Source organism: Cololabis saira, chromosome 2, assembly GCF_033807715.1.
Source record: "Cololabis saira isolate AMF1-May2022 chromosome 2, fColSai1.1, whole genome shotgun sequence".
Taxonomy (NCBI): domain Eukaryota; kingdom Metazoa; phylum Chordata; class Actinopteri; order Beloniformes; family Belonidae; genus Cololabis; species Cololabis saira.
The window spans coordinates 35,200,174-35,225,845 of NC_084588.1; the positions used below are offsets into that span (position 1 = coordinate 35,200,174).

Consider the following 25,672-nt stretch of genomic DNA (forward strand, 5'->3'; position numbering starts at 1 on the left):
GCGGTCTCTTCCTGAGAGACGCGCGGCGGCGCGGTTGCACATTTACTCACCGTCTTGTTCAAATTGACACAAACATCACAGAGGTTGTGAAATAGCATTTGAGGCTTTTAGCCTGCCTTGGTAAAAGGAAAGCAAGAGCCCCATTATGAGTCACAGATGACAACTTTATAGGGCTGTATAAATGAAACCTGTAAACCTGCAGGCTAAAACAGTGGAATTATACCGAGATTTAAAGTCACTTTTACGACTAAAATTTGGTGTCCTGGTGAAATATGATAACCGAGCTGTGGAAACATGACGGGTCACAATTATGTCATTTGGAGCTTCTTGGAAGCACTTCCAAAGTTGCTTGCACCTTTTCTCACTACCTGTTGCCACTGAGCATGCTCATTGCTCAGATGTGAAAATGTGAAAATGTAACAGTCTTTACTCCAACTATAACACCTTATTGACACCACATCTCGTAACTGTTACAGGCAGTGGATGCTGCAGCTTTCAAAGTCAATTATGGCTAAGTTTCCATAATTCAAAACTTTATGAAGAACATAATTTTTTTTAAAGATAAAAACAAGTAGAGATAGAAATAATTCGCCAGATTTTAACATATGACTAAACAAGTTCAGGATAAGATGAGTGAATCCCCCTCATTGGCCTTTTGCTATTTAAATCTCTGGAGAGACCTGGAGCATATTCATCAACTCATCTTTGCTAAGCATCTTTCTTGCTGAAGATCTCCTGAGCAGCTTGGACAGGTTCAGTGGGAGCTGCTCTAATGTAGAGACAAGTGAAAATTCAAGAGAGAACAACTATTCGATTCCCGTCCCATGAAATTTGGGGACAAAACAGAAGTGGGATCAAACTGAACTAAAGTGGAACACGGTGAAACAATGAACCGTTTTAATGAAATAAAATGAAGTTATAACGTGGACAAGCAGAGTTGGTTGGTTGTTATTGTCTGTACCCACAGCAGTGGGACAATAACCAGGCCGGTGCGTCCCACATGTACCTTTGCGCACTTCCCAGTTCCGCGCTGTCCTGTCCAAGGTGTGACGTCGGCCCGTCGCTCCAGCCAATCACTGCCAACTTCAGGCTGATGCTGAAGGGAAAGTTGCTGCTAAGAGCCGCAGATTTTTTTTTCTCACTCACATTGACATTTCAACTCAACGACGGATCCAAAAGTAGAGAGATTTGAATCGGGACCTACAAGTTTGTGTTGAGGTGACACGGAGGAGAGATCCGGGGGGAAGGAGGACGAGACTTTATGCGCACAGGATACCGATTACAGACCGCTGCCGCCTTTCGTCCGGTGAGTTTGAGCGGATTATACTTTTTTTTTAAAATATGTTTCAGTACTCTTGTGCAAAACACCTGGGTGGGCTTGTACTTATTTGTTTTTTTCCTAATCTTCCAAAACATGAAACCGGCGGTTATCCAGCACGAGGCATATGCGGTTTAAAGGTGACGTTTATATGCATGCACATTGCTCCATGCCGTCCAGGAGTTATGCATCCACGCAAAGTAAAGCACTGAGCGGATCTCGTTATTGTTGTCATCTCTCAGAGCGTATAATAAGCGTAATTTACTGAAGACTTAAGCTGCAGTTGTTGGTGCCACCTTTACGCAGAGAAAATGAACGACTTGGACCAGAAGAGTACATTTGTAATCAGCTCAAGTCGATCCATCAGGCAGGTGAGAACGCTGCTGCCGGGGAGTTTTGCTTTTTGTGTGTTTGTTTAAGACCATGTATGCGTCTCTTCATCGCACTTAAGCTTCTGTTTGAACGTGGAGATTATTTTGTCGTAATAATTGAATAAAGAAAGTGCAAGGCTAATCTGAAAACAGAACAAGTTTTTCAACTTTTAACACTTTTTTCAAACCTCGGTAAAAGAAAAAGGTAAACAATAATAGTGACAATAATAAAAGTCTAAGGAAATCCTTGAAATGTTAAATGACTTGTCCCAATGCCTATGATGTACTTAAAAATACAACAACAAAAGAAAAAAACTTTGATATTCTGCCTTCCTTCCTGTGGTGACATGCGCCTGCATTATTATCTATTTATGATATAATCTCGACTCTGGTCCAAATAGTCGCTGCGGTCTCTGGACGTCTGTGCTCCCGGTTCCTGCATGTTTGGCTCCACTGTTTCTTCCTGTCATGCTTGTCGAGCAGCGCTGTGACACCATTAGCCCCGGTGTTTATCCCAGCATTCAGCCTTTTGCCAGGAGAGGGCTTTATCGGACTGTTCACTCTCAGTGTCCTGCACCGAAACATCCAGTTTTCTCCGCATCTTCACAAACTACAAAGACTATGAACTCTGAATGATGAACACTTTATTATTAATGCACCCTGCATTGAAACAGTGAAGGATGTAGATTTAAAAAAAAATACAGATGTCAGTCACATGCAGATGTTAATTGTGGTTGGTAAAAGCGCGTGTAAGCATTGTGGTTGTAAGAATTGGGTATTTAGAATGGAAAGATATGGAAATTTGGTCTAAATATTTCCCATTTGGAAAGCGTGGTTTTGACCCAGGCCGTGATGAAGTGACGTCTCCTTATGTTTACTCGACCTGCTGAAAAATGAGCCGCCATTAGAAGAGCTGCCGTCGCGGGTTGCCCTCCACGTGCACCGCCGCACAGCAGAAAACACCAGATTGGAGAAATCTGCGCACTGAAGTCCAACAAGCCAGTACTTCTAAAATACTGCTCATGAAAACAGACCTCTGCTTTTTAGAAATGCAAATAATTCATACCAAAGGTAAAGAAAGGAAGAAAAAGAAAAAAAGAAAACGTGGAAAATCCACACAAGCTGTTTGATGCATGACATTTCACCTTAATATGGCACTGTTTCCACATTTATGGACACGTGCTTTTATATACATTTTAAATCTATAAATAATACATTGTTTATCATTAATCAAATGTTTTCTGTAATGACCAGTACATATACATAATAATTGTACATCTTTAATATTCTTAAATGCATAATAATAATACTAATAATACTAATAATAATAATAATATTATTAATAATGATAATAATAATTGTAAAAATTTAAGTTATTATCATTATTATTATTATTTTATATATTATTATTATTTATTTATTTTTATTGTTGCTTTTCTTCTTCTTCTTTTTATTATTATTATTAGTATTACCAATACTGTTTTTTTCTGTGAATAATAATTTTGCACGATTTATTATATATTGTAAGAAGACAGTTGACATGAACCAATATTAATTCACATTCATCATCAATGTATTATTATCTAATTATTATTTTTTATGTTTTAGGTATTACAGTAGTCATACTCAGAATGTTATGTATATAAATATTTAACAACAAATATATCAAATATCGTAAAACCTCATGTATGTAAGCAGGTGTGGCTGTAAATGATGGTTTTCTGAGCGGCAGGTCGACATGGGTCAACAACAGTTACACTTAATAGTTTAACCTCTAGACGCCAGTGTCCCGAGACAAAACAAATGACGGTCGTTTCCTCCCACTGGTATGGGTGACTTTTGAAATAATACGTTTAATAATGAAGAAAAAAATACAGATAAAAAAATATAAAATATATGAACACATTTTACTATTACTGGGGAAGTTATAATATCCTAATATTCCCTGATCCCCCAAGACGTCCTGATCAATAAGAGGTGAGTGAACCCCCAGTGGGAGATAGCCAAAGGGAAACAATTATCAAAACTAATATAGAAAAAGAGAAATGTATCCTGGTCCTCAAAAAAACGCATGCATAAGCAGATGGATTTCTTAAAAAAAAAAAAAAAAAAAAAAGATTTATCAGTTGGTCGATGGTCAACTGTTACACCTCTAATCAATGCAAAAAGCCAAATTCGAAAGGTGACTATATGTCCCCACTGCGCCCTCTCCCCTGGCTGAAAACAATGATTTTCCCTGCAGATCTCTCACGATTTTTAGTCCTTATTTCGCTTATTCTTTCTTTCTTTTTTGTATTTAAAAGTTTCTAGAGGGGTACAAATACCACATTGCCTCGGGGGGGAAATAGCGACCAGATTAGGCTTTCCTTTCAAGGCCTGTGACATTAGTTGTTGCTAATCCGAATTGGGCTAATTGCTTTCCCAACATCCCCCCCTCCCCTCCTCTCCACTCCCCCCCAAACGCATACAGACACTTTTATTTGGAACAAATTCATAGAGCAATCACACCCAGCCTAGACACACAACTAAGAAATAAACATAATGCAGATACATATATGACTAACTTTATGCCATGAGAGTCCTTATATGCTGCTGGCCGACTTGATTTATCAGTGAAGGTTGTGAGGTAACAAAAAAAAGAAAAGAAAAGAAAGAAAGAAAACAACACAAAAATCTCTTGAGAGTGCAAGGAGACAACGAATTAGCTCTCGGAGCGGATTTACAGCTTAACCAAAGGAATCAATAACCTACTGGAGGTATTGTCTCCAAAGAAAACTACTTGACACTCTCATCGGGGAATCTGTCTTTCAGCAGGGGCAGGTTGGTGCTGTGCGTGCTTGACAGCTGCAGCCTGCAAAGAGCGAGTGGTAATAATAACCTCTGTACAACAAAGGTATAGGATATAGGATAGGCCTATCTCATAAAACGTTAAGAATATGATTTTGGAAAGTTTATTTGGACTCAATTTTGTGGTTATTTTGTTAGATCTTATTATGAGCTCAAATCAGAACCTTTAATTGAAACATCTTTTGTTTAGAAAAAAACAATGGTTGCCACAGCTCTGGTGAGGCACATGCTCTCGGCACGGCGGTCCACAATACTTTAGAAGACACTGCGAAACTTTTTGGCCTCGCAGTCAACAACCTCTTTGCCATTAATTGCTCTGTGTCGTTTTTTTTTTCTGGCTCTAATTGCGATCCATTCCGAGTAACTTCTCTCAAATTAACCAGAAGATATAGTTTCACCTCAACTTAAATGTGGTATATTCTTCATAACAATAATTGCAGATTGAAACACGAGGTCCCTTTACAGCACAAACTGCTCTGCAGGTTGGGGGACTGGGAGAGAGGGGTTGTGGGGGTGGAGGGTGGGGGTGTTGTGGTCTAATGCATGTCTAATAGGAGGGGTCCCTGACGTGAAAATGTTAGGGAATCCCCCCCCCCCCCCCCCCATACACCCACCCACCCCTTCGCTGATATAAGCTGCGGCCATTCACGGCAGGCCTATAGGCAGAGCCACCAGTCTGAGTAAGTAGAAACAAAGCAGGCAGGAGAAACAGATGAATGTGCTCGTTTAGTTTACGGGTTGTTTGATGAAGGAGCATTGGCCAAAGTGTTGTTCCTCACCACGGGACCCTCGGTGACAGTTTGAGCCGGTCCTCTCAGCTCATTATCTCGCCGGCCCACTGTGGGCCCCATTCAAGCCGGGCAGTCCCTCACTTCCCTCCTCTCTCTCTCTCTCTCTCTCTCTCTCTCTCTCTCTCTCTCTCTCTCTCTCTCTCTCTCTGGCATCGTCGTTTGTCTACTCATTGAACCCGCAGTCAGGAATGCGGTGGCCAGGGAGCCCTCTTTCACCTCCGAAGTGTTTTATTGATGAGCTCTGACTTCTCCTACTTTTTCCACATGTCAAAGAAAGTCAAGTGTAGGCCTCCATGACTTCATTTCGTGGCCTCCCATCTCCAGAAAAAGGGAAAGAAAGTATTTTCTCTCCCCTCCCCCCCCCGTGCTTATGCCAGCCCATACTTGTCTCATTCTCTTCGCCCTTCTATGCACCCCCTTTTCTGCTTCAGTTTGGCTTCCACGTCCACACAACTCTCTTCCCTCGCTCCAAACCCCCCACTTTTCTTTCTTTTTTTTTAAGCGACGGGACTCCTTGTTGCTGAGACTGGTATACTGCCCAAAACCGAGGCGCAGAGGGGTTTGCTTTTGGGTGCGTCGAGCTGTGCGTTAATAGTTGAGTAATTGAACCTGCGCAGTTTAGGGAGCGTGCGGCCATGGCCACGCAGTCATTTTGCTTTGCTTTATTTGTGCACGCTGTTCCGCTGTCAGGTCGCAGGAGTGACGTCGTGCTGCTCCGTAAACATGTCCGTAAAATGCAGCCGAGCTTGCCTAAAGGCTGCGCTCTTTACGCACTGCGCTCCGGTTGACAGGAAATCCAGGGGACTGGGGATGCTAAAGAGAATAAACAAAAGCACGTGGTGGACTTTTTTTTCTCCCCCCATTGAGGGAAAAGCCGTGGTTTTTAAAATGCAAAGGACGTTGTATGGGTTTATACCCATTTAAAGCGCAAAACTAAACAGCATATTCGTGCGTCTCTGCGTGCATGGTGCACCATAGTGCCCCTAGACCGCCTCTGTTTTTATTTCACATGTGTGCATATATGCTGCTGCAGCGTCAATCCAAACTTCTCAAATCACGACCAGTTCTTTGCTCCCAAAACTTTGAAGAAGTACGAGTACGCGCGTCTCTTATACACTAATCGCATCTGTGAACATCGGCTGCTTTATAAAAGGCACGCTGCAGCGCTTTGTGATCTTAATTTGGTGTTACGAGCTCCAACATTCGCGTGTGCGCTGCTCTCTACTGCTATACACCCCCCTTTTTTTCTTTTCTTTTCTTTTCTCTTTTTTTCAGTAGCTAGCCTCAGGTTGGGGCTGAACATGCCTGAGATTCCCTGCGCGGACCCAATTCAGCCTGGAAGAATAGAGCTCTCCGTCCAATGGGCATTTCCGAGGAAGTTGCTTTTGCAGTGGGGCAATATTCAGAGAGTGAAGGCTGGGTATTTGCATGCGTGGGCTGATCAGTGGGTTGGGAACAAGAGACACCCCCCCTCTCTCTCTCTCTCTCTCTCTCTCTGTCTCTCTCCCTCTCTCACTCTTGCTGTGACTCGGCCCCGTTTCCCGCTTTGGCTGTAGAGCAGGGGGAAGTGTTTATATGGGGGATGATGACAGAGGTCGGGTCGCGCTAATGGGCCAGTGAAGAGCAGCAGTGGGAGGAGAGGAGAGGAGAGGAGTGAAGAGGAGAGAAGAGGAGAGGAGAGGAGAGGTGCACACGGCAAACCAGGAACACATACATTAATACACTTGTTCCATCAACAATCAGCATAGGTGTGTTCATTCTCTTTACCCCCCCTCCCTCCCTCCCTCCCTCCCCTCTTTCCCTCCAGCCTCCCTCGCCCCCCCCCCTCTCCCCCCCCCCCCTCTCTCTCTCTCTCTCTCTCTCTCTCTCTCTCTCTCTCTCTCTGTCATCCCGACTCTCTCATTCGCTCTCTCACACGCCAGCGCACATCCTCGCCAAACTCCGTGCGTCCTGACATCTGAGTTCACTGTCAATCTCTGTCTCCTTCGCAGGGATATCCCCTCCGTCTCCGCCGAAGACCACTGGAAACTAATTTTTCCTCGTAGAAACTTCCCAAGAGAGACCGATCCTGGTCGGCTTTTTTTCTCCCCTCCTTTTTTTTTGGTGTGGAGAACTAGGCGCTACAGCCTATAGTTAACAAGGACTTTGACAACGACCCAGGATGCCCCAAAAAGGTGAGATCCTCTCTAGAAGTTTGCTCGTACTCTTAAATGAATGCATTATTATTATTATTATTATTATTATTATTATTATTATTATTATTATTATTATTATTATTATTATTATTATTATTATTATTATTATTATTATTATTATTCTTGGGCCAGCTGGGATGTTTTGTGCTGCAGGCTGAGGATCAGTGTTGAGGTTGTGGTGTTTGTCCGTGTGGACTCAGCCTGTCTTCTGACTGGACTCCCTCACAAGTGCGAACAGCCTTTAGCGCCTCCACCGGTTTTTATCCGCTCCGTTTTTGTTGCCGTGTTTAGGCCCCTGCACGGATAGTTCGCCGCTTATTTATGACAGCTAAGAGTAAAAAGTCACGTTGCGCCAGGACAGTGATCATCGTGGGGAATGGGGCGCAATGACCCGTTGAGGAAAGGTGTCAGATTGATTCATGCAGGCGAGTCACCCAAGCGCCTTCTAAGAAGGAGAAGAAGTGGAAGAGAAGAAGAAAAAAAAAGAAACTCCAACAAGCACTTGCAGACCTACGGAATTACAAGCGAAGGAGGCCCCCTTTTTTAAAAGGCATTTGATTGTATGCCCATAAAAACGGAACTATTCTCATTTTTAAAACTGTTACTTATTGCACTTAACAGAAGCAGGAACTTATTTTATAGCTGTGTGGTGTTTTTTTCATACTGAACTATAAAGTTAGAACAGCAATTAGCCGGTTTCAAAAATGTACTCAAATTTATGAAAAAAAAAAACAACTAAATATGGACACATACATATGCTAATATTTTCTTCAAACACATACAGAAAATAAGACGTCAGTTGTGTTCATTTAAATAGACAAACTGCATTTTAATTTTATCTTCCTGGTAAATTAAGTTTAAACAGAGAAAACATCTTTTAAAAAAATAACTAATAAAAACACTAGAATATAATAATTACGCATGTATTATTATTTAATAGTTTTAGCTGAGGTTTAATATGTTGACGAATTCATCAAATTTTCTCTACAATAATAATAATAATAATAATAATAATAATAACAATAATAATAATAATATTAATAATAATATTTTTCTAAGTATTTGTCTCCAAGTTGCAGCGTTACCTTTACATCAGAGGCCTACATGTGCATGTGAATGTTGTGAGTGCTGCATCCAGCGGGCACAGTAGGCTTGCTGAATTAAGACATTGTTGTTCCGGATTACTACAGGAAAAGAAATGCAGATTAGATCGTAGTTAACCTCAGAAACAGCAACGTTTGAGCTTTCGACCCTAAATAAATGATTAACCACTTGATCTTGAGCTAAAAAAGCTACTGACTGCAGCGTATTTTCATGCTGACTGACCACTAAGTAATTATTTTACTTACACTTGTTTCCTATCTACGTCATGGCTGTGAGTTGAAACTGAATACACACATACACACGTATATATATATATATATATATATATATATATATATATATATATATATATATATATATATATATATATATATACACACATATGCTTAAATCGTTTTTTTTTCTGTGATATTTTGAGGTTTACAGACTGACCAGGAGCATGTGTGGCAGTGTGAAGGAATCTGAATTTGATTAATGAGCGAGCAGCACGTTTGTCAAGAGCTGAAAAGGAGCTACATTGTAAATGTAATGGAGGCCCTGCGTGTTAAGATATCTCCCCAACTAGTTTCGGTGTGAGCGCAGTCTGCAGCCGTCGACATTGCAGACCATTTTGCTCTCGGTGCAACACAACTTTGCACGGAGGGAGAAAATGAAAACTTCAGACTTCTCCCTCCCTGGCCCCCTTTTTTTTATCTGTCCCCCTTTCAATAGCTTCTTTACTGCATTTGTCTTTTCCAATTGAGCCCCCCACTGCGCTGTTGTGTCTTCAAACCCGCTTTACAACTCGCACCAGCAGCACCAAATAACAACCAAATATTTATAACAAGGAAACACTTTATTAAAAAAAAAATCCCCGCTTAGCCGTCTTTTAGATACATATATATATTTAAAAGAGGGACAAACAAAACCTACATTCACGCATCAGCGGTAGCGGGGTCACGGTCGTGTGTACGTGTGTGTGGGAAGCGCCAGTGTGTGCGTGTGTGTGTGAGTTTGTGTGTGAATGGTCCCGGAGGGGGTGGATACATGCCTCCGGCTCTTTGTATTAATCTGAACTTGTTGGTGTGTTTAGTGGGGAAGCTGCGTGTTTCTAGTAGCGGAGGCCGAGTTTCTCCCCGGTTTTTGGGGTATACGGAGGCAGAAAAGGGGGTGCATTGTTGGGGTCCAGCAGGCTTTGTGCAGCAGCTTTGTACCCCCTCCTGGTCTGGACTTTTTGCAGAGCAGCGAGGCGAGGTAGACAGCGTGTGTCACTGTACAGATTCCCCCCCGAGAGACTCAACAAGAGGAGGGATATCAAGTTTAAAGAAGAAGAAAAAAAAAGCCTGTAGAGGCCTCTTGCTGGGACGATGAAGGCTGATTTCTTTGTTTGAAAGTTAGAAAATAAATAAAGCCTTATAAAAGAACAGTTAATTTCCACAGGCTGTCAGTTTGAATTGATTGAGACAGGTGCTTTCAGAAACAGACCTGACATCAGTGTTGTCCCGCGTCAATTTTAATTTATTTACTTGGCAGCAAGATTTGGGTTAATTGCAAATGTAGGCCAAAAGGAAAAAAAAAGAAAAGAAAAGAAAAAGAACAAATGCAGATATTAGGCTTAAACACCAGTATAGCTGTGGCTGTGCTAATGTGTTGTTTTGCTTTGTCCTAGGGAGACATTAAGTAGTGAAAACGGCAGATGATTGACTAAATTGTAATAGAGTGGACAGTCAACTCTGTTTCCAGGCAAGTTTAAATAAGATCCATACATACACTGAGGATGTCAACATTCACTGTGCATCTTTAATGTTAATGAAGCAGATCCGAACAAAAATCAAATCGAACGAAATGAGAAACTTTATGTATTTTTTTGTAAGGAATTGCTGAAAATCATTTTTGACATTTAAACCAGGCAATAATAATAAAAAAAAAAGAAAGATCTGTACACTAGAGTTATTATTTGATGCTAACCAGTTTTGTTATTTCCTTGTGACGCTTAGAATACCACAACCAAGCCACGTGGGAGTCTGGCGTAGCCTCAATGATGCAGAACAGTAAGTTGTTTTTATATACATCTATGCATATATCTATTATTCTGTTTTGAAACTTCTGATTACAGCCGCAGGTTTTAACGTGGTTGCACTGAAGCAACAGCCACTGACATTTTGCACTGAATTTGTTTAAGATGCATTTTTAAAATAAAGTATACATGGGAGGGGAGGGGGTGCGGGGGGGCATAACCTTCAAGGTGCAGGGGGGAATATGCTTAGTTAGTTGACGACTGTTTCATCGCAGTTAATTTATCTTATTTTATATATATTTTTTGCAATCATATAGGCAAGTTATTATAGAACAAGTTAATCACACGCCGTCCTTCTCCAGAGAGAAGAAGAGGAGGGAGAAGGGGAGAATAGAGGGGGTTGGGGTTGAGAGGGAGATTTTTGTTTCTGCTTGAGTTGGTATTAAATAATTGCACAGCCGTCTGCATTAGCGTTAGAGCTGGCTGCCAGGCTGCATACAAGATTAGCTGCGCAGAGAAGAGCCCTGCATGAAACAGGAGGAATAGCAATAATGTCTTATGTAGATTAGTCCATACTCTTCCCGGACAGACAGCATGAACTAGAAAGAAAATGCTCATATTATAACCGCAGGCCTCACTCGTAGGCGCAGGCTGAGCTCAGAGCGGGAGATAAATATTAAAACAGCCATGTTGTCGTGGGTGCCAATCAAAACAAGCTAGATGAAGTTACTTAAAGTCTTAATCCTGGTGTGTGTGTGTGTGTCTGCTTATGTGTGTCTGCTGGGAAAAAAAAGGATAAACATGAAACATTTTCTCTCTTGCTGCTGGACAAGAGGTGTATGACATCTGTGATGAAGGTGTGTGGAATAATTTCATTACACTCTTCTCCATATACCTTGATGACGTGTATGTGCTGTAATGTGTTCGCATTAGTTCAAACATGTTTGAGTCCAGTGTTGGTCCACATGCCAGTGGGCTCGTTTTTGATGTGTACAGGTGTGATTCAAGTGTCAAACACAAAAGCATTCAGACTCGCTATATTGGGATTGCTGTCTTATTTTCCAGGCGCCAAGGCCCCCCCTCCCTCCTTTCTTTTTCTTGCTTGCCAGTTGTCCATTATAGATTTGATGGGGGTCTTATCAAAGCTGCTACAATGGCCCGGTGCTCCTGCTTTGCTGGGATTGATGTTAATGGGATGCTCCCCTGGCTTGGCGTGTGATGTCTGGTGCGAATTGCCGAGGAGATATCATTGGGCCCGGCCCTTTGGGTTGTCTAAAGGTCGCGACGGCCTCGCTGGCTTTTGTGCTAATAACTCCTGGGTGTATATGGTGGGGAGCGTCCAAATTGACACCATATGTTTTCCTATTAGTCGACTTGCAATAGAATACAAGGCGCATAATCAGCGCCAGCGGGCGAGATCGACTCTGGGCACTTGAGGGAATTGCGCCATGATTAAGACTTAACCCTAAGGAGTGTTTGATTTTTATGTTGCCGCAGTTAACTGGTGGGTTTCTTTTTTTTTTTTTTTTTTTTTTTTTTAAATCGATCCAGAGGATTTCTATGACGGTTATAAATCAAGTGGTGATGGACTTAGTGGCGGAGAACCCGCATTGAAGGCCTGCTGCATGTGTGTAGGCCAATTTCAGCGTAAGAAGTCTATTAATTCCACTTAATCCTGGAATTACCAAAGAGCAAGAGGGATGATAATGGATTTACTATCAATCAGATCCGCGCGAGAAGATTATTACACATTCCGGGAAAAAAAGCGATACGTAACCCAGTTAAACAGGTTTCGATGCAGTCAAGTATAAACAGACCCCATTTCTGTTATTTAAGATAGATAAAGTCTGCATTTAAGGCAGGACGGGCTATACTGTAGCACATTTCAGAGTGAAGACACCCACCGATTGCACACAACAGGACTGCAGTGGCTCTGAGCATTTGTTGTCAAATACAAACAAGGGGGGGAAACTGCATGTCACTTTTAATATGTTAAGAATCCAGGCGCGCCCTCGTTTGTGTGACCGCGCGTAGCCGCTGGCCACCTTAAAACGAAGTCTCCCTCCGAGGGTAAACGAGTAGCGTCCAATTTTGTCTGAGTGATATCCAAATGCAGACAGAAAGGGTCGTTTTATCATGCTACTATTTGTCGTGACGATGCGATTTTCAAAAGCAGAGCGGTGTCATAAAGTGACATGCCTGCCACAAGTGCTCCAACTGATCTTTTCAATTAGCCTCCCATGCATGATCCGAGGCGACTTCCGCCTATTTCCAGAAATTAAGCTCAAACTTGACGTGCAGCTAGCTTTATTTTAAAGACAAATGTCAGGCAGGCTCATCATATTTTCCCCCTCTTCTATATTTGGAGCTTATTTATTGCTAAGGAGCCTCTGCTCCCGGAGTCAATGCACCGGGCGGCAGCGCAGGGGAAGGGAGCGGAGAAACAGAGAGCAGCTCAGGCACTCCGGGGAGTCAGCCCTTCCATTTGGCTTCAGGTTTGCGCTCTTATTCTGTGCTTTACAGATATGCCATGGAGCTGTTTAGGAAGAATTTCCAAAAAGCTTTTTTTTTTTTTTTTTTTTCTTTTCTTTTTTTTTTTAAATAGACAATTGCCAATTATGAAGATCGCTACTTTGGAGTTTATTTCCTCCTGCTTATTATCGCCATAGTCGCGCGTCATTTATTGCGTTCTCTGGGAAGATTTTAGCGCAAGAGTTTCCCACTTTGCCACTTTTTAAAATAAATCCGATGGTTTTGAATGGACTCTAATTTCATACAATATTTCGGCTTGCTCTTTTATGAGGTTTTCTATGTTGCTGGTTGGCATTTAAAAGATAGATCATGAGTGAGGGGCTGGTCTTGGTGAGGGGGATGGATAACGGGGCCAGTGCTTTAACGCCGGACTTTGCCGGTTTCATAAAAGGTTGGTGGAATTTTATCGGAGCAGGAGACCGAGTCAGTTGTTGACTTATCATTTTATAGAGCATATACCGAGATGTTTTGTCCTGGTTTGTGAGACGCTGCTGTTGTTTTGGTCCATGTTCTGCATGTGTTACCTGCTACATGTTTGTATCCAGATCAGGATGCTGATCCTTAACATTTTTTTTATGCCACCATTGCACCGCGATTCATGAGAATTATTTGAATAACGCTCAGCGGCAAAAGTAAAGACCGAATTAAACTTATATATCCTGCCTTCATGCTGCATCTCAAACTCGGTTTTTATCCTGAAAGCGTTAAGCATTGTGCTCACCATTACATGCAGATCATTTGCTGTCTTGTGTATTTCACTTGGTGCCGTGCTGCGCCGTGATGACTCCGATGCTTTTGTCTCCATGTAGGTCACAGTGGCGTGAACCAGCTTGGTGGTGTGTTTGTTAATGGTAGACCGCTGCCGGATTCCACCAGGCAGAAAATAGTTGAACTTGCTCACAGCGGTGCTCGACCCTGCGACATCTCCAGGATACTACAGGTGACCGTCACACTCCGTTTTGAGCAGGAAACAGGTGTACACAAAATTGTCTTTTCAGTGGATACAATCTGCAGTTTTAAAATTAACTCAAGGAGGAAATTTGGAATGGCATAAGGCTTTGATGTGCATATGAAATCCACATTTTGTGTCGCACTAATGTCTGTTTTTCTGATGGTTTTAAGCCAGTGACTGGACAAGACAAGGCCGAGAAAAAACTATTATATAGGGGGGGAAAAAATGCCCAATGTACAATTCAAGGCATATTTTCTGTGTTCATAGACCCATGATGAAGTCCAAGTGCTGGACAGTGAAAAGGTGATAATTATTTGAGCCATCTTAGAAATTCCGCTAATAGTCATAAATAATGTATGTGAATTGTGTCTTTTGTTTCCATATGCAGGTCTCCAACGGTTGCGTGAGCAAGATCCTGGGAAGATATTATGAAACTGGCTCCATAAGACCGAGAGCGATAGGCGGCAGCAAGCCCAGGGTCGCCACTCCAGAGGTGGTCGCCAAAATCGCGCAGTACAAGCGGGAGTGTCCGTCTATCTTCGCGTGGGAGATCCGCGACCGGCTGCTCTCGGAGGGGATCTGCACCAACGACAACATACCCAGCGTAAGTGAACTGACAGTTGAAAGTTGTATGTGCATGATTCCATTTGCCACGTGAAATTACATTTTTTTCCCCCTAATGCAATGAAGGTAAAGGAGATGGTCATACAATCATTCAGTCTAAAGGCTGATTTATGGTTCCGCGTTACACCAACGCAGAGCCTACGGCGTACGCTGCGCGTCGCCGCGTACCCATACGGCGTAGGGTGCGCGTTGATTTAACGCGGATCATAATTTAGGCTTAATTAGATACGTTGCGTTTAAAGTGTGCATGTGTGTGTGTGGTTGTGGGCGGTGTGGGTGGTGGGAGATCACCCAAACATACACTCCATACGTTGCTGGCTATTTGTGCGCTTTAACATCCTCCCAAAACTTATTGAGACCACAAGGTGCACGTGGCTAAACTCCCGTGACTCCGGCGCGCACCCTCACCTTGTACCGGTGTTCTGCCAATTTCTGCTGCTTTGCCAAAAAATACTACCCAATGGTTTTCTACCTTTGCATAGGCTACAATTTTACTGTTTTTTACTCCCTAAGCCCACTTCATTTCTCCCCCAAGTGGTCCTTGTCACTTGCCAGGCCGTCATTGTAAATAAGAATGTGTTCTTAATGACCTGCCATGGTTAAATAAATGCGAATGACTGAATCAATATCAAATAAAGCGATAGAATTGTTTTTTTCTTCTCTTTATCGTATAATGTTCACAAAGTGTAATGCAATTCATGTCATGGGTAGTGTATTTTTGAAGGATCAAATACTCAACATCCCATATTATCAATTTAGCGTGGCAATCAAACTTTGAAAATCGACTATGCGCATGCGCAGAACCACAAAGTAGCATTTCTCGGCAGGTAGCAGAAATTGACAGAACGATTCTCTGCACTTCTCCTCCACGAGACCCGAATCCCCTATACGACCCTCACTTTTTTCTGTCGTTGTGTGTGTGACTTGTCACTCAGGTGTCATCAATAAACAGAGTCCTCCGCAACCTGGCTAGTGAAAAGCAACAGATGGGCGCAGATGGCATGTATGACAAGCTGAGAATGCTGAACGGTCAGACAGGAACCTGGGGGACCCGGCCCGGCTGGTACCCCGGAACATCGGTGCCGGGCCAGCCCAGCCAAGGTGAGCCTCACCATCACACATGGAAGAGGAACACACCTTGACGATGCACGCGGCTGCATGTTGCATTAAAAAAAGGGGACACAAGGGTGGATCAAGAGCATATTGTATCAGCCACAAATTATATTGATTTGCTTTTTAAAAGTCGTCATAAATACCCAGAGGTGGACAGAGTACTCGACCCCAGTACTTGAGTAAGAGTACATATATTACTGGTCAAAATTTACTCCGTTACAAGTAAAAGTAGCTCAGTCAAAATATTACTCGAGTAAGAGTAGAAAAGTACTTGCTTTTAAAGTTACTTAAGTATCCAAAAGTAAATGCTTTTAAATTAACTTTAAGTAAAAGTAAGAGTAAGAGTAAATGTCTTATTTTCCACATCAGTAAATTACTATATTTTTTCTAAATTAATTTAAGGATCTTTTAACTCTTGTTTCTGAGAATTAACTCTTTGAAACCAGCTTTAGGGAAGAAGAAAAAAGAGCAGACCTGAAAGTAACGAGTACTTTTCAGCCTTCCTAGAAATTTACTCGAGTAAAAGTAAAAATATTTGTCTTGGAAATGTATTCAAGTAAGAGTAATAAGTACCAAAGAAATCTAATACTCAAGTAAAGTACAAATACTCTGGATATGTACTTAAGTACAGTACTGAAGTAAATTTACTCCGTTACTGTCCACCACTGTAAATACCTATGTAAGAACATGAATGGCTGTCCTCTACATGCAGGTATTGGAAGGGGGGCGTATTTTCAATCCCTCTAACAAGACCCTCAATTAAGACCTGCCGATTAGAGGAAGCCACATAGGTCATGCATCAGGTCTCAATGCCTCCACTGTCGCAGACGTGGATGTGCGTGACAGCGGCTCGTCCTTTGAGCGGAGGTGTTGGTTTTCCTCCCCTCCTGACGGAGGCAGAGCCGGCCAGAGCTCTGCGGACGGAGCCGCGCACAAAGGAATGTTTCCCTTCACACGCAATGATTGGTTATGGGAACGCTCCGCGCTACGTGTAATTGCTCATTAGAAGGCCTTTGTGTCTCATTATGGCAACATGCAGGAGTGTGGAGATGGTAGGGATGCTGTGGAAACGCTGCGACTTCAGAGGCGCTCCCAGTAGCCTCATGTCGGCCTGCTGCAGGCCAAAAACACCGGCTGGGGTTTCATTTAAGACGCATCTCTTATTTCTTAAAAAGCCCACTCAGCCATTAAACGGGAAAGCATTGTGCGCGCCTTGTAGAGAGGAGTGTTGGAATTCAGTCGAGGCAAATTAAAATTAGCATTTGTTTGATGAGCGCTCGGACACGTGGGGTTGTCATCAACAAGCGGAAACTAATAATATAAACGAATATAAACGAATGAAATTAATCCTGTACAATTTTTCTATCATTAATATTATTATTTTATTATTCTTATATTAATTAATTAATTATTTTTGTTATTTATTCTTTTTTTCGTTCCATTAAAAAACCTATCATAACAAGCATTTACGAGAACTAAAAATAACAAAGAAAATAAGAAATACAAATAGAAAAATATGGATTAAATAATGGGTGGTTGGAGTGGTTATTGTGTTTTTAGGTAAGAGGCGAAAGTAGTTGTCTCTGGGGATCGAAAATATGTTTTCCATCAGCCAGCCGGGTAAGCACATATAAAAGCTACACGGAGAGTGACAGGGCCCCAAAAGAAGACAACTCTATCCAAAGAGGAACGAATAAAAACTCCGCACCGATTTCGTCTTTCATCTCTTTCTCATTCTTACGGCTCCAAATCCCGTCTATAGGATTTAGTTTCTCACTTTCTCTTTCAGTTTTAAGCGGTTTCTCAAGAGTGTTTTGATCCAGTCACAGCAGCTGAAAGGTGCCGCAATTGGGTCGGTATCTCCCCCCCTCTTTTTTCCTCCTCTCTCTCCTGCTTTTACGCCTCACTGGCTGAGGCATCGTGATACTAAAGAATGAGTTTATTTCCCAGCGCTTTTATAAAGAAAACAAATCCCATCCCAGCGTCAGTGGGTCTGGCAGACGGATAATAGCTGCACATTCGCTCCTTTTTATGGATTATCCGAAGCGAAGAAACAAATAGCGTGGATACAAACTATTGGTCTATAGGTGAATACTTTGTGATTATGCGGCAAAGGGAAATAGTTAAAGAAACAGGTCGAATCAGGTTTCCCCATGGACGCTCTCTCTCTCCCTCTCTCTCTCCCCCCCCCCCCTCTCTCTCTCTCTCTCTCTCTCTCTCTCTCTCTCTCCCTCTCTCTCACTATCCACTTATTGTTAAACTTTGATTCCACACCTCTTCCTCAAACATCCATAAAAAAATTGTAAAAACTCTATTCAGGAAAATTTGAATGCCATTTCCCGACTTCCAGCCATTGCACCAGGTAGAGATGAGTGAGATATTACACAAACCTCCCTCCATCGAGTCACCCGCTGCTTAATTTCACATTAACTTCTCGGTGTGATAATGACGTTTAACAACAAGACAGACATTAGTCGATAAGCCTCGCCCAGCGACTGAAGGGGCCTTTAGGCCCACCGCGGACAAGCAGGAGCAGTGAATAGATTGGCCTTATTTTGGGTTGTTCAGGGGGTTGCATGCTCTCTCCTCACTCATTTGTTTCCAATTGAAGATAGAAATCCTGACTGGCGTGTAGCTGGCCGGGGGACGTGATTAATGATGGTAGTGGATAAGGGTTAACACACTGGACTCAAAGCTCTGTTGACTGGGATCCTCGTGCGCACAATGCCAAAGTACTATAGCCTGCGCGCCTCCACAGAGAGAGGATCCTTTTGTCATCTCCAACGCCCCCCCAAACCCTCCCATATATTACACCCACCGAGGGCTCGCTGGTCGGCAGTGGCTGTCCATAGTTTAATGGTTTCCCTTACTCCTGAAGGCATTGTATCACTCTGAAAAGCGTCTTCTTCTATTCAAAAGTTGGTGGTCACCTCAATGGCTCTACCAACGCCCATATGGGGACGACCAATGACACACTGCTCTGTCCTTAAAAAAAAAAATAAAAAAAAGAAAGAAAGGTGGGGGAGCTACAGAGCTTGGGGGTTTTAATACATTTCATAGGCTCTGAAAAGAGGCTCGCCACATCTTGTCACATTTCTCTTAACCTTTTGAGGACAAGCACCATTGTTGGGTCGCGTTAAGCACGCGGAACCTTTACCTCACGAGTGTGTTTTTCCCACAATATTTTCCAAACACTTTCACTGTTGAGCCCCCCTTTTTTTTCTTCTTCTTCTTCCCTTTCTTGACGTTGCTCCTTTTCACACAGGCACTCGTGTGTAGTCTGGCAACATTAGGGGAGAAATTACAATAATTCCTCTGATTTTGAATTAAATTAACCATGATGGGGGGTCTTAATTAATGATGTAGCACCGCGCTCTGCACAATTAGCTGTAGGCTGATGCAACACGAGGCCCGATAATTAATTATTCAATTAGCTTAAGTGAATGTATATTTCCATTAAACGCTTTTTCCTCCTTTTTTTTCTTCCCCTCTTCAGATGGCTGCCAACAACAGGACGGTGCAGGGGAAAACACGAACTCCATCAGCTCGAACGGCGAGGATTCAGAGGAGACGCAGATGAGACTGCAGCTCAAGAGGAAACTACAGAGAAACCGCACGTCCTTCACACAGGAGCAGATCGAGGCTCTGGAAAAAGGTCTGAGAATCAAACCCTCATTTCTTGAAACATACATTCTGCACGGGGATATATATTTGCTTAAAAATAAAATAAGTGAATTCCAAACCTGAGGCCTATGAAGGCATGTGTCGCCTCATTTAAGGCGCGTTTTGGATACATGTCTTGAATTAAGCATCTAATAAACTGACTGTGTCATTCAATATTTACTGACACATTTACTTTGTTGTTTTTTTTTTTATTAAAGAATTCGAAAGAACTCACTATCCGGACGTTTTTGCACGAGAAAGACTAGCAGCCAAAATCGACCTGCCAGAAGCAAGAATACAAGTAAGTGTCCTCCTCTTGTCTTCTTGAATTATTTTGCCAAAAAGTCCGCAAACGTTGCCTTGAAATTATTGCCTGTAAGGAAAAAAACAAAACAATGTATGATGTAATGAATTTTTCCTTGCAGGTGTGGTTCTCAAACAGAAGAGCAAAGTGGAGGCGAGAGGAGAAGCTGCGGAACCAGCGCAGACAGGCCAACAACTCCTCCAGTCACATCCCCATCAGCAGCAGCTTCAGCACCAGCGTGTACCAGGCCATCCCGCAGCCCACCACGCCGGGTACGTGAACGCATCACACACTCAGCCCTTTATATGATGGGCTTAAAGTCAACTTTAGTGCTGCTTAAACCGTTAAAGCCAAAGTACAGCTCAAAAACTCAAAATCTTACCAGGAATATTTGTCTTATTTCTAGTTAAAATGTCTAATTTTTAGTCAAAAAAATCTCATTACACTTAAAACAAGAGTCATTACCAGAAAAATAACTTATTTGACAATTTTCACCTGTTTCAAGTACATTTTCACTTGAAATAAGTAGAAAAATCTGCCAGTGGGACAAGATTTATCTTGTCATTACAAGCAAAAAATGTTTGTTCCACTGGGAGATTTTTCTACTTATTAAAGTGAATATCTACTTGAAACAGGTGAACATTGTTGTTTTTTCCATGAGTCAAGTCAAATATTCTTGTTAAGATTTTGAGTTTTTGTCATGGAAATTCTTTAAGAAGACTTTTAACTGTTCAAAGTGGGTCCAAATCAGACAGAATCCACGTGAAGTACAACCAAACAGTATTATGTGACAGCCTGCGGATTAATATAAGGGGCGTTCGGTAGCGGTGCGCTCTAGTTCACATGAAGAAGCGCCGGTGCTTTTCCTTTTAATGGATGACTGAACAAAACTTCTCAGCTGACTATGTAAGTAATTACAGAATCAGGCACGAGGGGCACAGCGGCGGAGCCGGAGCTCCTGCTCACAAGTCAATCACCTGAGACGCTCTCTGTACAGTATCTGTCCGGACTTATCAGTCTGTCAAATAAGGCGTCACCTTACGCACGCACTGCTGATCGCTAATGAGACGAGGCTCCCTCATCGGAGAACTGTCTGCCAGAGAAATGTGTCGTTTCATCCTCGTCTTCTATTTTTTTTTCCCTCTCACCCACTTTGCAGTGTCTTTCACCTCGGGGTCAATGCTGGGCAGACCTGACTCTGCACTAACAAACACCTACAGTGCGCTGCCTCCCATGCCCAGCTTCACCATGGCGAACAATCTACCTATGCAAGTAAGTCAAGTGCCAAATTCAATGTCAGAACAGTTTTATGACTTTATTGTAAAAGTGGAATCCAGCAGACTGCCATTAATTTAAAACTGTCACTAGGCCAAAACGAAATTCCTTAGTTATATTTTTAATTAAACAACCGTCTTGCTGACAGAAAAGGAGTGAAAAAAAAATAACAAAAACAAATTACAGTAAGACATCTGAAAAGTTACAAACTATGGTTGGCAAAGCTAATATAACATTTTCTCCTCATCTATAGCCCAGCCAGACCTCCTCTTATTCCTGCATGTTGCCTACCAGTCCGCCTGTGAACGGGCGGAGCTACGAAACATACACGCCCCCTCATATGCAGGCACATATGAACAGCCAATCAATGACCACTTCTGGTACCACCTCAACAGGTAGGCAGAAAGTTCATTGTTTTCCAACGTCCACACAATGAAACAGTGTACTCTCTAAAATATCTGCCACCTCTGCTGTAATAAGGGGGTAGTACTACATAGTCATACAACACGATTCCATGACAGAACAGATGAAAGCTGCATTGGTCCACAGCACAAGATGTTGCAGTTTCAGATTAAAGGTTTCAAAATTGTACGACTGACTCTACTGATGAGTTTCCTTCTGTAAATATGGAGACGGCCTATGTGTTGCCATGGGACTTTGTTCAGTAGCCTATATTGTGACATAATAATCACATGCAATTTTCAAAATTGCATACGCAGTATGCAGTATGTAGTAGTATGATAGTATGTATAGCTTAGTGGATCCTACTTTCATGGATAGTACATAGTATGGCACCATAAGGGTGATGTAATTCGCTGCATACTAAGGCATGTATGATCAGTTTTCAATTTTGGAAAGCAGAAGTAAACAATCCCATGTCTGCTATTTTGTTGTTGAGACTGTTGATGGCTGTGGTTGTGTATTGCATCGTGGGATACAGTATGCAAGGTTGACTGGTTAGTTGCATACTGTAAATTCTTCCTGTAGTAGTACACAATCTTGTACACTGTGCTGATAGTACATGATGCATACTACATTGCGGCTATTTCAGGATGTACTAGTCAGCCTTTTATTGCAGGAATTAGTCGGTTTTCTCTGCATATGACTTTCATTTCCTGGGGATGGTACTAATGGACACAGATGAAACTGCCAGAGAAAAAAAGCATGGGATGTAGGCAAAGCGACAACCAGAGTATCATCAACGAAATACATCCAAAATGCTTGTAGTGGAGTATAAAGTCTGGTAAATGGGTGTTGTTGGTTTAGCAGTAAAACATGTTGATCCAACGTGCCAGGAGCAATTCTGCACCCATCTTTGTTGATACTGTAGGGGTATGTAGTATGAGTCATTGTAAAAGCCCAGCATCGTTGTGATTGGTTCGGTATGTTCTCTACCAAAGGAAATGGCTGTGAAAGGGGGAAGGGTATCAGACCCATTTCACAAAGTGAGCGGTACAGTTATGCAGTTTAGAGCATAATCTCAAGACGGCTGATAATGTAGGCTACTCAATACATGATGTGCATGTTTTTACTCGTGTGGTCAGAAGTTGGGAGTTGTGTAACCATAATATCAAACGGATCTTGCCCTGCGTTTCCATATCAAGCTTTTTACCCACAGACTGTAAGACTGCTACTTTTTAGGCATGTGGACCAATGCAGTTATAACATCCTCTTGTGAGTCTAGGCTGAGCCATCTTTGATTTATGATCTGTCATACCGACTTTTCCCTTTTCATCCCGTCCATTTGAGACATAACGCTATAAATGACCGAGGGTCAATATTTCTACATGTCATATTATTTTCTCTCTGCGGGAGCACGAACGCAGTTCATTTCATTGCCACTCTAGGCCATCATGTCACTCCTACGACTCCAGCACATAGTTTAGTTCCACCCCATTAGGGTGCTGTTTCTGAGAGCCATATATACTGGTTATAGTCATGAAGAGTTAATCATGCATAACCACATTTCCTCTGTGCTAAATTGCTAATTAATTTGATTCATTTGCTGTTGTACGTTTGGTTTAAATGCCATTGCCACTGCCTCAATTTATCGAGCTTGCAAGCATTTTACTGAGCAACCATGTGCAGGGCATTGTGACTCATTGCAGCCCCATGCTTGTCCACCTGTTTTGCAAGCTTTTAAAGCACAATGCTCTGTCCTATTTGTCACCCTGACAGTGTACAGATCGTCCACTCATCTAATTCATTCTTCTGGGGATTTTTGACATATTTTTGGTTGATTTGTTTCATTGTTTACTAATTTCGTTCTCCTTTTGTGTCTGCAGGACTCATCTCTCCTGGAGTGTCTGTCCCTGTCCAAGTCCCAGGGAGCGAGCCTGACATGTCTCAGTACTGGTCAAGACTACAGTAGAGAGAAGAGCTACTTCACCCTGTAAGCACCCACTCCACCATCACCCTCCGGCAGTGCTCCTCACACATACATGGCACAGGAGAGTAGAGAAGGCGGGAGAGGGTTGAGAAGAGGCATCAGCCAGGAGAGGAGGAATGCAAGAAAGAAAGAGAGACTCTGGGAGAGCCTTGGGACGTCTGGGCTTTGTTTTTTCCACTGGGACAGTGTGCTGTTATGTAGCTCTAGGCACATTCAAATGAGGACTTGGAGAAGAGAACAACGATGGAGAAACAGGAAAAAAATGGACCTCTGTAAAGTGCCCGGTGTTAAATTTTTATGGAACAAAAACTTATCAGTTTTTTTTTTTTTTTTTTTTTTTTTTTTCTATTTCCAACTTCAGTCATTGTTTCCTTCTTTTCTCTGGTGTGTTTGTAAATGGCCATTTGTATGTTATTATGAAAAAACAAAACAAAACAAAAAAAAAACAAAACAAAAAAAAACAAAATCAAGTACTGATAGATGGACTGCTAGAAAACCATGTTGGTCTTGCGTTTGCTTTGCGAGAGGAGAACCTGAGAGATTCTGCCATGAATATCTTTTAATCTGCTTATATCGAGACTTTCTGCCAGCCTTTGCATGGTCTATGGACACAACTGCATATCATTAAAGACGAAAAGCTGGAGGGAAGCCTCTGACTGTGTCAAAAAAGAAAACTATTTATTTGTTTTATTTCGTATGAATGGATATTTAGCAGAGGAAACGGAAAACTCGATCCAGCCACTGACGCTGGCTTCTTTGACATAGGCCACACTTTTGCCGGCTCGTTAGACACGGACCACTATCAGGAGCTGCGAGAGCGAAAAGATACCACACAACTTTGACGTCTTGCATCGGTGGTTGGATTGACTCTCGATTACCACGAAGAACATTACATGTGGAAAACAGGTGCAAAACGATACCTGGAATCTGTAAATGGTAGACTGCGTCTTCAATATAATCAAGTTTGTTTCTGTCAAAATGTAAAGTACTTGTCTTCCCTAGAAATCTTCCAGAAAGATTTCTCCAATAAAAGTTGATTTCATTTATATCCCCGAGAATATTCTATAAATGTTCCATGCATCATGAAATACGTTTCTTTAGGGTCAGGTACAATTTGTCTCTTAGGTATAGTTGTAATATAGTGTCCTATGGTCAAAACATGTGCAACTAGAAATATTTAACTCTTATAATTATGATTAAACATTGCTTGACAGAGTTTAAAACTTAAGTGTTTGGCAGTTGTTTACAAGTACATATCAAATTTAATCATTGTTGATTGTAAAACAGACCAAAGCCTTTGTATTTCATCTAGTACACAATGTTTTTTTTTTTTTTTTAAAGATACTAGTCTTGTGTTGCAAAATTTTGTAAACACGTTCTGTTCAATTACACTGGCTTTGAGTTCGGAAGACTGCAGTTGAACCCCGCAGTCCTTATTTATAATTGAAGACCATGGGAGGGTTTTTCTAGCATCATCTGTCATGCTCTTTTGAGTTTTTGCATTTTTTTTTCTTCAGTGTGTACGTAGAACATGGACACACACTGGGTTTACGTCTGAGCATTGCTTCTGAGATAAAACGTCTACACGCTGTCTCTTAAATATTTCAATTTAATTTTATTTAAAAAAAATGGAGCTTTCTAAATGTATTTTGTGAAAACTATAAAACATTTTGTACAGTAAAATTGTGTCTTAAAGGAAGCCTTTTTCGCCTGGTTGATGCTGTGTCAGATTTTAATTTGAGCAAGTAGAGGCTGATTTTTTTGACGGAAATGCGTCACTGCTGCAAATTTAAAGCATTACTAGTGTTGATCGATGCAACTAAAATGAGCTTGTGATGACAAACCTTAAAATTCCCACCGAACAAAGGTGTCCTCGATAACAAATCTCTCCTGCTGTACGGGGCTAAACCAAGTCAACAAAGACCACACAACACCAGCACACAATGAGAAAGGTCAAGCAATTCACCATCACTGGTTGTTGTTTTAGTCGAACTACGACGGTATGAGGAGGAAGAAAAAAATACAGCAGCAATGAGGAGGAGGAGGATGGGGGAGGAGAGAGGAAAGAGAGAAAAAAGTCATGGAATAAAGCAGTCAGTGCCTAAAGCGAGGCAGAGGAGCGATTGTGTGGCAGAGTGAGTTATTTTGCTTCACTTGCTGCCTCAGCAGGGGGGTTATGTGTGTGTGTGTGTGTGTCT

General features: G+C 42.0%; 1 protein-coding gene across 10 annotated transcripts; it reads left to right on the forward strand.

The window, feature by feature from the left end:
* The first annotated feature begins 1,159 nt into the window (after positions 1–1,159).
* Positions 1,160–24,520, forward strand: pax6b (paired box 6b). 10 transcript variants are annotated; one of them, XM_061744520.1, is made up of 15 exons: positions 1,160–1,306; positions 7,319–7,501; positions 10,275–10,348; positions 10,603–10,656; positions 11,456–11,479; positions 13,964–14,094; positions 14,374–14,409; positions 14,495–14,710; positions 15,666–15,831; positions 19,340–19,498; positions 19,725–19,807; positions 19,932–20,082; positions 20,970–21,082; positions 21,339–21,480; positions 23,371–24,520. In XM_061744520.1, exons 4-15 carry the CDS (start codon positions 10,644–10,646, stop codon positions 23,454–23,456), a joined length of 1,320 nt encoding a protein of 439 aa, XP_061600504.1. In that variant the 5' UTR covers positions 1,160–1,306; positions 7,319–7,501; positions 10,275–10,348; positions 10,603–10,643; the 3' UTR covers positions 23,457–24,520. The 10 variants fall into 10 exon arrangements, with proteins under 10 accessions (XP_061600504.1, XP_061600510.1, XP_061600459.1 ...); XM_061744526.1 differs by lacking the exon at positions 11,456–11,479; XM_061744475.1 differs by lacking the exon at positions 10,275–10,348.
* Positions 24,521–25,672: the final 1,152 nt, after the last annotated feature.

Bases quoted from the DNA above. Each gene is read 5' to 3' on its own strand.
- pax6b (XM_061744475.1), top strand. The intron at 10,657-11,455 runs GTAAGTTGTTTT...CTGCTGGACAAG, and splicing joins AGCCTCAATGATGCAGAACA to AGGTGTATGACATCTGTGAT. The intron at 19,499-19,724 runs GTCTGAGAATCA...TTTTTATTAAAG, and splicing joins GATCGAGGCTCTGGAAAAAG to AATTCGAAAGAACTCACTAT.